This window comes from Myotis daubentonii, chromosome 11 (assembly GCF_963259705.1).
Source record: "Myotis daubentonii chromosome 11, mMyoDau2.1, whole genome shotgun sequence".
Taxonomy (NCBI): domain Eukaryota; kingdom Metazoa; phylum Chordata; class Mammalia; order Chiroptera; family Vespertilionidae; genus Myotis; species Myotis daubentonii.
Window position 1 is genome coordinate 67,622,596 of NC_081850.1, and position 13,908 is coordinate 67,636,503.

At 44.9% G+C, this 13,908-nt stretch overlaps 1 protein-coding gene across 10 annotated transcripts in view; it reads left to right on the top strand.

Moving 5' to 3' along the window:
- The window catches only part of CDK5RAP2 (CDK5 regulatory subunit associated protein 2), a 155,381-nt gene that overhangs the window by 117,415 nt on the left and 24,058 nt on the right, over nt 1-13,908 (top strand). For all 10 annotated transcript variants that reach the window (XM_059657826.1, XM_059657825.1, XM_059657820.1 and 7 more), the window contains 2 exons: nt 8,280-8,328; nt 10,858-11,030. In XM_059657826.1, the coding sequence (XP_059513809.1) occupies nt 8,280-8,328; nt 10,858-11,030 (222 nt within the window). The remainder of the gene's footprint in view (nt 1-8,279; nt 8,329-10,857; nt 11,031-13,908) is intronic.

The following is a 13,908-nucleotide window of genomic DNA, read 5'->3' on the forward strand; positions in this document are numbered from 1 at the left end:
GATGCATTACATGACTTTGGCAGGAGTACTGCATAAATGACTGTGTTCTCATGGTGTCATGTTAAGGAGGCCCGTGATATCAGTTTGTCCCGTTTTTGGTGGTGGTAACTTTAATTCCTAGTAAGGTAATGGCTGTCAGATTTCTTCACTGTAGTTTACAGTATTTCTCTGTGTAATTTAAAAGTAACTAATGAGGGATACTTTGCAACTCTGAAGTATTTTATTCCTCTTCAGACTTTTATCCATGGGATTTACCATCCATTGAGGATTCTTGCCTTAGTCATTTATCACTGTGATGATGCTATCATGGTCATTTTTTCTAATGCCATCATTCCTTCATTTATTATTAGGTGGCATCTGTTAAAAGGATGAATTCTCCCTTTATCTCCTTTTATTTATATAGTTATTGTTTGTTTATTATCAGTGTTGACTTGTAGATTCTTCTTTTATTCAGTGGATTATGTATTATCCATTCTATCATTCATATTAATGCTCAAATTGTTCCAGAATCAGCAGCTGGCAGTTCCTTTTGACATATCTCCATCCTTTTGGGGGGCACTTCCTAGCCCAAAAGATGTTCCAGGCTGGCTTTTGTTTTCTTTCTTTTCTTTTCTTTTTTTTCTCACTGGAGGATATGTTCTTACTGATTTTAGAGAAAGGGAAAGGGGGAGAGAAAGAGAAAGAGAAACATGGATGTATAAGAGAAACATGGATCAGTGACCTCCCATAGCCAGTCCCACTGGGGACTGAACCTGCAATCTAGGTAATGTACCCTGACCAGGAATTGAACCACATTGGCCAGGGCTCCAAGCTCATTTTATTCTGTCTTTCCCCTGAATCAGCCATTTCTCTAAGTAGCCCTGGTTCATTTTAAAAGGCAATGCCATTTAAAAACCAAGAGTTGGTGCTGGCTGTGTTTATTGCTACTGGTGTGTAATTGTTTCTAGGTCCTTTAGCAAGAGAACAAAGATATATGTTCACATACATATATATACACTGATACACACAATATATCTATAGATGTATAAAAAGTATGTATGTTTAAAAGTATCCTATATAATAAAAGTCTAATATGCAAATTGTCCCCTTGACTGGGAGTTCAACCAGGAGTTTGACCAGGGGGTGGGGCTGGCCAGCCAAACCGCCCACAGCCCCTCCACCTGGCCGGCCTGGCCCAATAAGCCCAGATTGGGGCTGGTCGCCAGACCCCACCTGTGCACGAATTTGTGCACTGGGCTCTAGTATAATATATTAAAAAAATTACAATGGTACTTCCAATTTCTATTCAGATCCAGTCTGTGTTATTTTTTGCCTTTCTTGCTTCTATATTTGTGTTTCCCTTCTCCTGGCTCTCACAATATCAACATATCTGCTTATTTGCGTAATTCTATAATACACTCAGAGTTCCAGAATCGCTTCGCCCATACCCTGGTGAAATACAAACCTAAAAGAGTTCAGGATTTGTTTATAGTTATTCTTGTTTTCAGGCTAAGGGTATTTAGTCAGGTATTAAATTTAGTTATTTGGTTTCATACAGTCTTGTTATGTTATTCATTTGAAATACAGTCAGATTTTTGTTTTCTTTCTGTTTGTATTCAATTTTAGGGTTCCCCTGTCCTTACGGATTAAACTTAGTTTCATTTTTTGAATGTGAATAACATTAATGTGGTTCCAGAGTTAAAACTTTCATTCTTTTAAATTGCTTCTATGAAGTCATTATTTTTGTCCCTTTTCTTTATGTCCATTAGTATTACTTTGCAGTCTCCCTTCCTCTCTTAAACCCTTTTGATCGGGGCTTTCAGACATGCCAAGCTTTCCGTCTGGATGGCATTTGCCAGAGTCACTAAAAACTTGCACTTGCTGAACCCAGTGATTCGTTTCAGACTGCATTTCACTCAAACCCACAGCAGTTTTGGTTTCTGAGATGAAATCAGTGAATCAGTTCTGCACCCACCCCACGGGCTGCCCCTCGGAAGCTCTCCCTTCAGCCTGGATTCAGAGTCGGGCCAATGGTCATGCCCTTGCTGCTGCCACAGCTCCAGATTGCCGTTGCCACCTCCCGTGGGTCATGGCAGTCCTGTTCTCCCTGGGCCCGCACTCCCACCCTGGTCCCACTCCTGTCCATTTCCACACAGTAGTCAGCAATCTTTTTGAAATGTAAGTCCGGGCAGTCCATTCTCTGCTCACATCAGGGGCTTTCCTGTGTGAGCTGTGAGGGTTAAATTAAACGGCGTGAGGCTTGTAGGTCCTGCGTGCTCACGAGGACCTGCGCTTGTGAGTTAGGGGCCGAGTCTCCAGAACAGCCTGGTGGACGGAGGAGCTTGGCCCTCACAAAGGAAAGTCAGTTGCTCAAAGTCATAGAACTGGGATTTGACCCCAGTTCTTCTCTCTTCATACCTATGGTACAGATGGTTCAGGAAGGTCTACATATGTTCAGTTTAATTCCAAGATAGAACATGGGGTAGCTTGGCCTCTGAGCCCCGAGAATGTTTTTCCTTGATTTTTTGAAGAGCCCAGCAGCAAGGCTGGTGGCAGATTGATCCTCTAGGCCCAGATCTGCGGGGCCCTGAGGGCCGCCAGGGCGTGGGGGCACTTGGCTTCCCAGCTTTATGGAATCTGCTTTCTTCTGGTGAAGGGTTTCCAAATAAGCTAGTTTTCATTTTATTATTGGGGAATAACGGGTCTTCAAGATGGAGCTGCACCTTCCAGGGCCCCAGTGCTTCCCATCTGCCCCTGCAAGCCCTCCACCTGGGCCCAGGAGGTGGGGCTGAGAGTGCCTGGCACCAGCTGCCCTTCCTTGCTCGTTCAGCCACCGCCTTGATTTATTTTTTAGTTATTTACCTTGACAAGCCCAGGGAGATCCCACTCTCTGTTCCTGCAAAGCAGGAGTATTTCAGTCTTGGCAGACGACACAAACATAGAACTTCATTTTCTTCTCCAAAAGGCACAAAGGTCTCGGGAACCTCATTGCAACTCTTTTCCTTGGAGAATAAAATAGAACAGAGGTGGGTCCTTCCTAGATGCTATCAAAGGTCTGGCTCCTGAATTATGAAATGAGCTTACCACAGACTAGTTTTATATTTGAGGCAGTGGCATAGCGTGAGTTCTTAAAAAATTTAAATATAGTCTTTTTTTATTAATACAAAGCAGTACATGTTTATTGTAGAATAACAGGTAAGCAAATACTCCTGTAATTGCACCATTTATACCGCAAAACATGAACACCCTGGCGTTTAATATTTTCAGACCTTTTTTATATATATTTGTATTTTTTTTGTGGAAGTAGGACTGTTTGTAATCTCTCCCTTTGTTCAATTATAGATGGTAAGCATTACTCTACATTGTAAGTTCTGGTCGCTACTGAGCATTCTTTTGTATGAATGTACCATCATTTATTTAATCATCCCCATTAGATGGATGTTCAGTTGCTCTCAGTTTGGGGCTATTGTAATGAACACTGTGCACATCCTTGCTATTTCTTTGTTAATATTTGACTGGTAGAACCCAAGAAGCAGGGTGATAGTGTGGTTTCCTAATGCTTGTCATGAGAGCTGACAAGAGTAGGTCTGGGGCCCTGCAGATTTTGTGAGTATGTGCACTTTTCTGGGGTGAGGGTCTAAAACTTAGATTTTCAAAACAGGCTGAGCCTGGCTGGTGTGGCCCAGTGGTTGAGTGTTGACCTATGAACTAGGACAGTGGTCGGCAAACTGCGGCTCGGCAAATCGCGGCTCACGAGGCATATGCAGCTCTTTGGCCCCTTGAGTGTGGCTCTGCCCTTTATTCATTTATCAATTGCATACCAAAGAGCCGCATGTGGCTCACGAGCCGCGGTTTGCCGACCACGGAACTAGGAGGTCACTGTTCAATTCTCAGTCAGGGCACATGCCCGGGGTGCGGGCTTGATCCCCAGTACGGGGTGTGCTCCTGCTGCAGTCCCTTGCTCGTTCAGCCACCCCCTTGATTTATTTTTCTGTTATTTACCTTGACAAGCTCAGGTCCGATCGATGATTTTCATAATTGATTTTCTATTTCTCCATCCCTTTCCCTTCCTCTCTCTGAAATCAATAAAAAAAACACACAACAACAACAACAAAAAAAATGGGCTGAGACCCCAGTATAGATCAGGAACTGGTGTTGCAGTCCCAGGTCTCCCACCATTTCCTTGTGCATGGTACCTCCCAAGACCAGTAGCATAAATCGGGATGGCAGTGTTTGTCTTCAGGGATGTTTGAGTAAGCCCTGGCGAAGGTACAAAGAAGATGAAATACGTATAGTCCCTTTCCTGAGCGTGCTTGCCAGGTGCACCAGGGTTAGCCACATGAGTAGACAGCTGCTGGATCCTTCCCCTTGGCTCTCCTTGGCCTGCAGGGACGAATACATTTCTTTTAAGGCCTTACATCAGTGGTTCTCAACCTTGGCTGCACATTAGAATCACCTGAGAATCTTTTTAAAATCCTGATTTCTGGGCCTCATCCTGCGGAAATTCTGTTTCTTTGTTACTAATGTGGCCCCACCCCATAACAAATACATATTGTTTTTGTGATTAATCACTATACTTTAATTATGTTCAATTTGTAACAATGAAAATACATCCTGCATATCAGATATTTACATTACGATTCATAACAGTAGCAAAATTAGTTATGAAATAGCAACGAAAATAATTTTATGGTTGGGGGTCACCACAACATGAGGAACTGTATTAAAGGGTCGCGGCATTAGGAAGGTTGAGAACCACTGCTCTAGATGATGATGGTGATGATGATGATGATAAAGGTGAAGCAATGAGGAAGGCTGGTCATTGTCAAGTGCTTCTGTATTCTGGGCATTGTGCTCAGCCTATGAGGTACTTTTTATCTTCATTTAATGAATGGGGAACAGAGAGGTTGATTTACTTGCTCAGGGTAACACGGGAAGTGACAGAGTCTGGATTTGAGCTCAGACATTTGCTTCCACACCCTAACCTCCTGACCACCATGGCTTCGTGAGTCTCACGCTCCTGTCACATTAGGGGTCTTGGTCAAATGTTTCTGTGGGTCAGGTCTTGCATGTCCCCACTTCTGTGACTCTCTTCAAACCAGTCCCTTTTCTAGAAGGCTTTTACTGCCTCTCTACTTCTAGAGAGTCTGTCTACCTTCTAGGAAGCTTTCCTTGTTTACCCCCGAGTAGAGCCAGTTTGTTCCTTCTCTTTACTGCTGGGCTGTTTGTAGCACCCAGCTGACAGTCACATCTGGGCTTATGATGCAGGCCATGTGCTGGGATGGAAAGAACCAAACCTTTGGACCCAAACCAACTTGAGTTCACATCCCATTTGGGTCAGGTAGGAGTTGCCAGGCTGTGATATTTGATCTTAATTCTGCGTAATTGGTCGCTTTTGAGCTAGGGAGTACTGTTTCAAAAGAAGCTGTTTAAATGGTGGCAGTGTACAAGGATGGATCAGTGCAGAGAGGAAACTGGAGATGGGTCAACCAATTACACGTCTGTCCTGCATAATAATTCTCTTGCTTGTTCACATATGGATTCAATAACTACATGTCCTTTCATTTGGAAAGATGAAGTCCCCTCGCTGGCACACAGCTTCCGGGGGTAGCAATAAGACGTACCTGAGAGATGGGAGCAGTAGTGCGCTCGTGACATTCTTCCTCCGCTTTTGGAGTAGCCTGACAGATGGTATCCTGTGATCTGCATGCAGGCAGTTTCCACCAAGAAATTCACTGCATCAGCTGTAATGATCGCCATGTGAATCCCACTATAGCAATTTGTCATTTGGTTTTAAAGAACACTGTTGTGATAGGGGTTGGGTGGAATGCAATTGTGGAGTCATCATAAGCCCCTCAAAGGATCTCTTATTTGAAGAAGAAGAACCCATTGCTGCTGGTGGCATCAGGCCACTTCCTTCTTTGGTCATAAGTTTTGTTAGAAATTGAGAGGTTTTTGATAGTTTTGAGATCAGTTTGTGAATGCCTAAAATCTGCCCCAGACCAAGGGTCCCCTGTCCCGAGAACTTCCCGAGGAGTGAATGGTGCCCATAAAGAACAATGGTAAGTGTGGAGTTACTGCTGGCCGGGCCGGTGTGTGTAGAACACCTGGCTCGTTGGAAGGCTGGGCTGCAGCAGATGGCCCCTCCTCGGGGTCTGTAGGGCCCAAATCTCATCATCCGCTGAAAGTTGGTGAGCAGCCCCAGTGCAGGTGGGAGATGAACGCTGAGTTGTTCTTTGGATATGCAGTTGTCCCTGTCCGTTCGTGGTGGTCTTGCAGTCGGGACTTCTAGCCTTGGTCTTGGAACCTGACCCAATCAAATAGAGATTCCCTCTTTGAGGAGGAATGTGGAGAACAGAGAGATGGAGCCCGTGGGAGCATCCACCATGGTAGAGGCCAGTCAACCCCTCCCGGGAGCCCAAATAGCATGTCATTGCAGGATGTAAGCAAGAAGATGGAGACGTGGATGTGTGGTGGAGATGTGTGGGAATGTTTCTGTGTCCCTTGCTAAACAGGAACCTGCCGGAAAGGAGGTGAGAGTGTGCATTGGGCAGAGTGAGAGAGTGGAAGCAGTAGACCTCCTGGATTTTCACTTGTAAAATGGAGATACTGACACTGGGCCTGTAGGATGGTTGTGAGGCCTATTTAATATCAGTGGTTATTAAAGAACCATCCTCAGGGCCCGGCTCCTGGTTGCTCAGGCCTGTCTTATTCTGGTGCCCACAGAGCCCTGCAGTGGGAGGTGACTTTCAAGCACAGGGTATAGGGCTGTGACCTGCAGCCCAGGGGCTGGCATGGCAGGTGGAGGGGGAGCCCTGGCAGCCCTCCAGCCAGCTTGTGAGTTCATTCGTGGGAACCACAGACAGAAAGCAAATGTGCGAGTCTCCAATGATCTTTTCCTGGGGCTGTGGTGTTGTGAACTCTCCTTTAGGAGTCGTTTTGAAAATGGTGTGTGTGGGTGTAGTTTAATTGTAGGCTCATTTTTCAAGTACGGCTATGGAAGGGTTTGTTTTGTTCTTTAGCCACACGTTAGTTTCTTCAAAGAGCTCATCTCAGTCTGCAGTTTCCAGAGTTCTGAAGTATTTTTCAAATAAAGTTGTTAGTCTCTTTGAAATCTGGGCTCAGGTGCCTCCTTTCAAACAGCAAATGAGGACCTGCAGGAGAGAGAGGAGGATCTTTTGCCCAGCTATGCTTTGTTTCATTTTGTTTTCTTTTGTCATCCCCCTGTTGTAGACACTGGCTTTTTCAACGGTAATCATATACTCCTTTCCCTAGTAATCCCTCTTCTGAGAGCTTTTCCTTAGGAAACAATTTAAATGCAGATAAAGCTGCATGCACAAAGATGTTTATTTCATTTTTTTTAATATATAAAAGTGAAAAATTGGAGATGACCTAAATGTCAAAATGGGACTGGCAAAATTGTTGTATGTGCATGTCTATAATGGTATATTGATGTGGTCTTTAAAAAGGATGTTTCTAAAGCACATTTAGTAAGAGAAATGCTTATAAGTATGAAGTGAAAAATACAGTCATAGTATCCTATCCTCATGCCAAAATGCATGGACAAAGAATAGAAGAGACTGGATTCAGTGACATGTGCGTAGTGGGTACCCAAAGGATAGTGATCTTTTTCTTGCTTCTGTTACCCATTCTATCCTATATAATAAAAGGCTAATATGCAAATCGACCAAACAGCAGAACAGATGCTCAATGCAGGAGCTGCCCCCTGGTGGTCAGTGCGCTCCCACAGGGGGAGTGCTGCTCAGCCAGAAGCTGGGCTCAAGGCTGATGAGCACAGCGGCAGTGGTGGGAGCCTCTCCTGCCTCCACAGCAGCGCTAAAGGTGTCCGACTGATGGCTTAGGCCTGGTCCCTGTGGGGAGCGGAGCGAGCCTAAGCCATCAGTTGGACATCCCCCGAGGGCTCCTGGACTGCGAAGAGGGCACAGGCTGGGCTGAGGACTGCCCCCCCCCCCAGTGCATGAATCTCGTGCACTGGGCCTCTAGTTTCCTATAAAGAGCATGTATTCTGCTAGTATCAGAGTTTTAGAGAAGGACCAAGAACCTGCACCTGTGCCGCTGCCTTTAGCTTTAGTGCTGTCACAGTCTTGCTAGAACTGGAACCCAAACAGTATGAGGAGTCGTTGTCTGAACCATGTTCTTGGTAATCCTACTTTAAATACCCGGGGTTGCTATAAAGAGTGATTCAACAGATGGAATAGTGTCTCTGCAAACGTGTGAGCAAGAAATCATCAGGGAACACCTTTTAAAAATGTTTTTCTTCATGTTATTTCTGCTTCTAGGAAAATCAGTAGGAGTGGACATGAGTACCCAGAGTGAACTGAAAGAGAGGTGAGTGTGTAGTGTTTGGTAAGAGGGCTGCAGGTGTGGTTTATCTGCGGGTGTTTTTAGTATTCCTGCTCCCTCCCCCTGGTAGTTTCCTGCTTCTTGTAAATAAAGCATAAACACCTGTGAAACTGAGAATGGCCACACTAAACCAAGGGGTCATGCTGTGTGTCCTGCAGCCTTCATCCAGTTGAACAGGTTACTCTGCCAGGTGCTGTGACCCAGAGGACACATTCCTCCTGTTGGCACCTGGTACCTGCAGAATAAATCCATTTGTGCCCCTTCTTGGTCTGACCCATCTTTCCTTTCCATCATGTATCCCAGGCTTCTCTGACTGTTGTTCTCTTGACCAGCGGTTGCCAACCTTTCGGACCTCACGGACCACCAGTTGGCAACTGCTGCTCTAGACCATGATGGCAGTCAGTTCACATGGAAATGAACTGCCTCCTCCTGACACCCCCATCTCGCCACTGCATTCAGGATCAGTTGTTCTTCCTGTAGCACTTGACACATAATTACATTACAGAACTTAGCACATGGTATTGTAATACTTCTGCATTCATCTTTTACTCCCAGATTCCTCAAAAGAGGAAAGGAGCTAGCATTAACTGGGTATTGGTATGTGTCAGCCCCTGCCTAGGCATTCACTTTCAATAGTTCTGGCCTTACAAGGTGAGCATTATTATTCTCATTTTTGAATGAGGAGCCTAAGGGTCAGAGTTGCATACTTGCCATTAAGAGCAGAGCTGAGATTTGAACTTGAGCCTGTTGTACTCCATCACCAGGGCTGTTATTATTATTCCACATTGCCTTTGAAGGGCAAAGACTGTGTTTTTAATACCTGTATACCTGCTCCAACCTCAGGTATCTGGCATGTAGTTGGAATTCAGAAAATGTTCACGGACTAAATGGATTGCATACTCTCGTAGCTTGCCTCTGGGCAACTGGAAGTGTCAAGGTGTTGCCCTCCTCTGTTTTCTTGGTAAAGGTTCTGAATGCTACAGGGCTATGAGTACTTCTCTCCTCTTTGGAACTACAGCCCTTTGGGTTCCTGGGGGTAAAATAAAGAAATAGAGACCAGTCTGGGGTGCAGAATTTATTTGGCATCATGAAGGCCACCAGCAAGCAGGCAGGGAGGTGATCACTGCTCACTGGAGGACATTTCTATCAGTGTTTCTGTAACTTTAGAAGAAATACTCCTCTCCCCCTGCAGTATTCCCAGTTCAACCCTCCACTTCCATCCTTAAAATAACAGATCACACCCCATTGGCAGGCTGTGGGAGGGTAAGGAAGGCCTCCCAGACCAGAGACAGTCTGCTGAGATCTAAAGGATGAGCATTGAGGGCTGGGAGTGTGTCCATTCTTGATGCACGGGAGTTGTGGCCCCTTTAAGCAGTGTGGCTGCTGCATGAAATGCGAAGGTTGGGGCTAGAGAGGCAGGCAGGGCCTTGCTGGGCTTATCCTCAAATACTGTGTTAAGAGTCCAAAATGTGTTCTGTAGGAAGAGGGGAGTCTTTGAAGGAGGGTGAGCTGGCATTACACATGATCAGATTTGCCATCTGAAAGGCAATGGTGGTTCTTGGAGAATGGACGGAGGGAGGCAGGGAGCCTCCTCAACCATGTGTCACCCTTCCGTTTCTGACAGGCTTGTTTCTTTCCTTCTGTTCTACCTGTTTGAGCTGTAGGCTTAGCACTCACATGGGCCTCTCCTTAGCTAATTAAATGGGGGCTCTTGGCCCGTTCCGTACTTTTGCCAGGCAGCGGCAAGCCCACGCATCCATCACGCTGTCTGAGCAAAGGTGCATCTGGTGTTTACCTGTTAATGAATGCATCGCAGCTTTGGAGTCCTTTGCTCTTGTCTGAGTTTATGAATAATGAGACAAGAAGTAATAGGAAAAAGTGGGAGAAAAAAAGAGCTTAAATTAAGGAGCTTATCTATAATGGAGATTCACATGGGCTTTTTACAGAGTTCAGGATGTTTTTCCTCATGGCTTAGGTTGCCTTGGGAAATACAGGTTAATAACCAGATGATTGCCAGAATGGAGATATTGGGCCACAAGGGTTTTGAGGTTTTTAAACCCCTAAGGCCACTTCATGAGTTTGGGTTGGTCTCTCTCATTCTCCTGGGGCCTCGAAGGCAGGCAGACCTGGGTTCAAATGTGAACCCGTCACCTGGGAGCTGTGAGACAGCGGGCAAGTTTATATGGGGCTCAGGCCCCCCAACTCTAGGTGAGAATCCTACTCCCTACTTTACAGGGTTTCTGTGAGGACCAAGTAATATAGTTCATCTCAAGTGCCTGGTATGCCATGGACTGATGCTCTCTCTCAGATCTCTCCCCCACAAGCCAGATGGTGGTGCTCCCCCTGCTCCAGACTCAAGCCCCGAGCCCTTTTTGCCTTCTGAATGTCCTTGCTGAAAATGCTCCAGGGAAGCAAAGGGGCTCCAACACAGCAAAGGGCCCAGGAATCTTATGTGTTCTGAAGGCATGGTCCTGGCTTGGGATCTCAGATTTTTCTCTCTCTCCCATGGTCAAGGGTTGAGGAAGACAGCTTACCCTACCAACATATTCTACCTGAATCTCCTGAGCCTGCAGCCTCTCACGCATTGTCTGATGGTGAAATGTCCGAAAAGTCCTCCTCCTCACAAGACCAGAAGCAAGACAGCGAGTCTGAGAGGACTTCAGTTTTGGTGAACAATTTTTCTCAAGGTAAGCTAAGCTTTACGAAGCATTTTAAACACAGCCAAGGTTTCCTGGTTTAAACGACAGTGTGCCATCTTGCCATAGTAAGCAAGAGTGTGGTGACATTTGAATATTTCTTTGAGGGAAGGAGATTCTGGGTGAGCCAGAGCTGGTCACTCAGAGTGTCATTTATCACTGGGAAAAGCTAGGGTTGTTGACAGTGTTGGTGACTGGGGAAAAGCCATTTTTGTTTTTTAAATGATGACTTATTGTATGACTGGCTATTTTCTTGCTCTTCTAAGTAGGCAGGCTGGAAACTCTGGTTCATTTCCTTTGTTTCTTTCAAACTCTTCCTAAGGCAGGGGCAGTAGGAAGACTCTTCTGCTTTGAATTGTACAGATGCCAGAGATCACCTAACCCCTGTTAGGTGTTTTGTAATTCTGTAAGTCTGCTGTGTTTCTCTTTCGTGGAAGCCCTGGCCCATGGGTCAGCCCCTTGCCTCCCTCTGATCGTGGAGCCATGGGCTCAGTTGGCAGAATCAGCCTCCCGAGGCCCTACCTGCCCCTAAGCCCCCCTTTACCTCTTCGGTATTTGCAGTCTACGTTACATCCTGTTGGGGTATTAGGTAGGGCTTGGTGTTTATAATTCAGTGTATTTCAGAAGTTCAAGGAACAGTATAGACCAGAACAAATAGACCAGGGACTGGCACTGTTTTCCTATAAAAGGCCAGAGAGTAAATATTTTAGGTTTTATGGGGCATTTCCTCTTTTAATTTAGGTCAGACCATGAATTGTTTGGTCCCCAGTAGCACTCCTGCACTGTCAATCCCTTTCCCAGAAACCCCGGGACCGTAGGCCTTTGTGGGAAGAGCCGACTTGACTGAGGGTGGGAGGACCAGGAGGGGCCAGGTCCCAATGCAGCAAGCCAGCTCCGTAACATCAGAATGCTTAAGATTGCGTTCTGCAGAGCCCTCCTCTGTGGTGCTGGGCACTTTCCACTTTTCCTCTCGTCTGTCCCTCTTTTTTCTAGTCTCTGTTTTTTTTCAGTGTAGAACCATTCAGGAATCTTTAATTTTGATTCCTCTTAGGACCCATGACCTTGGGCTTATGCCCTCCTCCTGGGTTCCCAGGCACTCCCCTGATGGGGATGGTGCTCACTGGAACCCCTGAGCAAACCCATTGTTCACTTTCTTGGTTTGTCTTCAGAATTTTAGTCTTTGCATCTGTCTTTTCCTTTTTTCATATTCATAATCTGAATGGAGAGGGAATTTTGTGGTTTTTCCTTTTTTTTTCACTTAGTATTATATCATAAGCTTTCTAACATGTTACAGAACATCATTTTTACTGGCTTTGGCTTAGTCCGCTGAATGGCCGAACTGCAGGTTTTCTTATGTTCCCTGTTGCAGAACATTTAAGTCATTGCAGAAATCTCACAGTTTTGATCAGTGCTGTAGGGAATATCTTTGAACATGAGCTTTCACCTTATTGAAGGGCATTTCTTAACCTAGATTCTGTAAATCGGAATTACTAGTCAGAAGATGTACACAATGTTTTTGGTGGTTGCTTTAAACAGGATTTGTGGTTTTAAAGAGTTAGCATTTGTCAGAAGGGTGTTATTGTGGAGGGACGGATATTTTTCTCCCACCTGTAAAGGCGAGTATACTGTTTCCTTCTCCTTGGTGAGGGCTGCATAATTAACAAGTGGTGTCCAGTTCAACTGGGAATGTGTCCTTAAGCCCAAGTGATGATTCCAGCTCCCGGCCAGACTCAGCAGAAGATGACTTGGGCTGCTGGCTGCTGAGATTATTACCGCAGAAGACAGCAGCATGCAATGTGGAGGAACTGGCAAGGACGGCCACAGCCAGAGCAATAAGCTCCCGGCTCGCTCCGACCTGACTAGCCACTGGAAGGTGTGCAGGGCAGCGAGGCAGGCGCAGCAGGTGCGGTGACATGACGTGACATGACGCGCTGGGAGTCTGTGACAGGCCGTTCTTCAGTCTGGGCTGCAGCGAGGGCCTCAGACAGTCCAGCAAATGGCTTGCCACATGGGTGGCATTAATAGGAGATAGCTGAGGGTTTGGGAATTAAGTCATCTCATCAACATTCAGATTCATGGCTAAATTGCTATTTAATTAGGAAAAGATCGGTAACATTGTACTACTTTTAAATGAAAGTCGTGTTGGAGGAATTAAAACTGGGTCATAACATTAGTATAATGTTTTAAAGTAAACATTACTAAGACATACGGAGTGTACCCTAATTGATGAGTTGAAGACTTTAGTTTTTCTTTGGATACCTAATGTGGTTGTGCTTTAAACACTGATTCTGGAAACCCACCTCTAGGTTGGAGCTACGCTTCCTTCTTTGTTAAAGTGAGGTGTGGCAGAGGCTAAAAAAATGACATGCTCATTTTAGAAAATGTGGGAAGTTTAAATTTTTATATATTATTAAATATAATATTAAGATGTAATATAGAAGTTTTGAAAAACCAAAAATCTATACCCAAAGGCAATCTCTGTGAATATTTCGGTGTATTTACTTCTTTTGTGTATGTCTCTTTCCTGTCTGCAAAGTTTTAAATAGAGCTTTGATTGTACTGATAAGCCATTTTGTATCTATATTTTTCTATGGTACTATAAGGTCATCATAATATACTTTTAATAGCTGTGTAATACTACATCATAATGCATGTAATACAATTTATTTAATAATTTGAGTTATTTTCAGTTCTTGCTGTTACATACAGTGTCAAAAAGAACATTTTCTTGCATCTGGCAAATGGTTGTCAGTAGCTCTGGTGACCTCTTAAATAAGTTCCTAGAATTAGAATTATTTAGTAAAAGACATTGGAAAGAACCTTTCTAAGGTTAATGATAAAAACAGTCCCAAAAAGTCATATACATTTA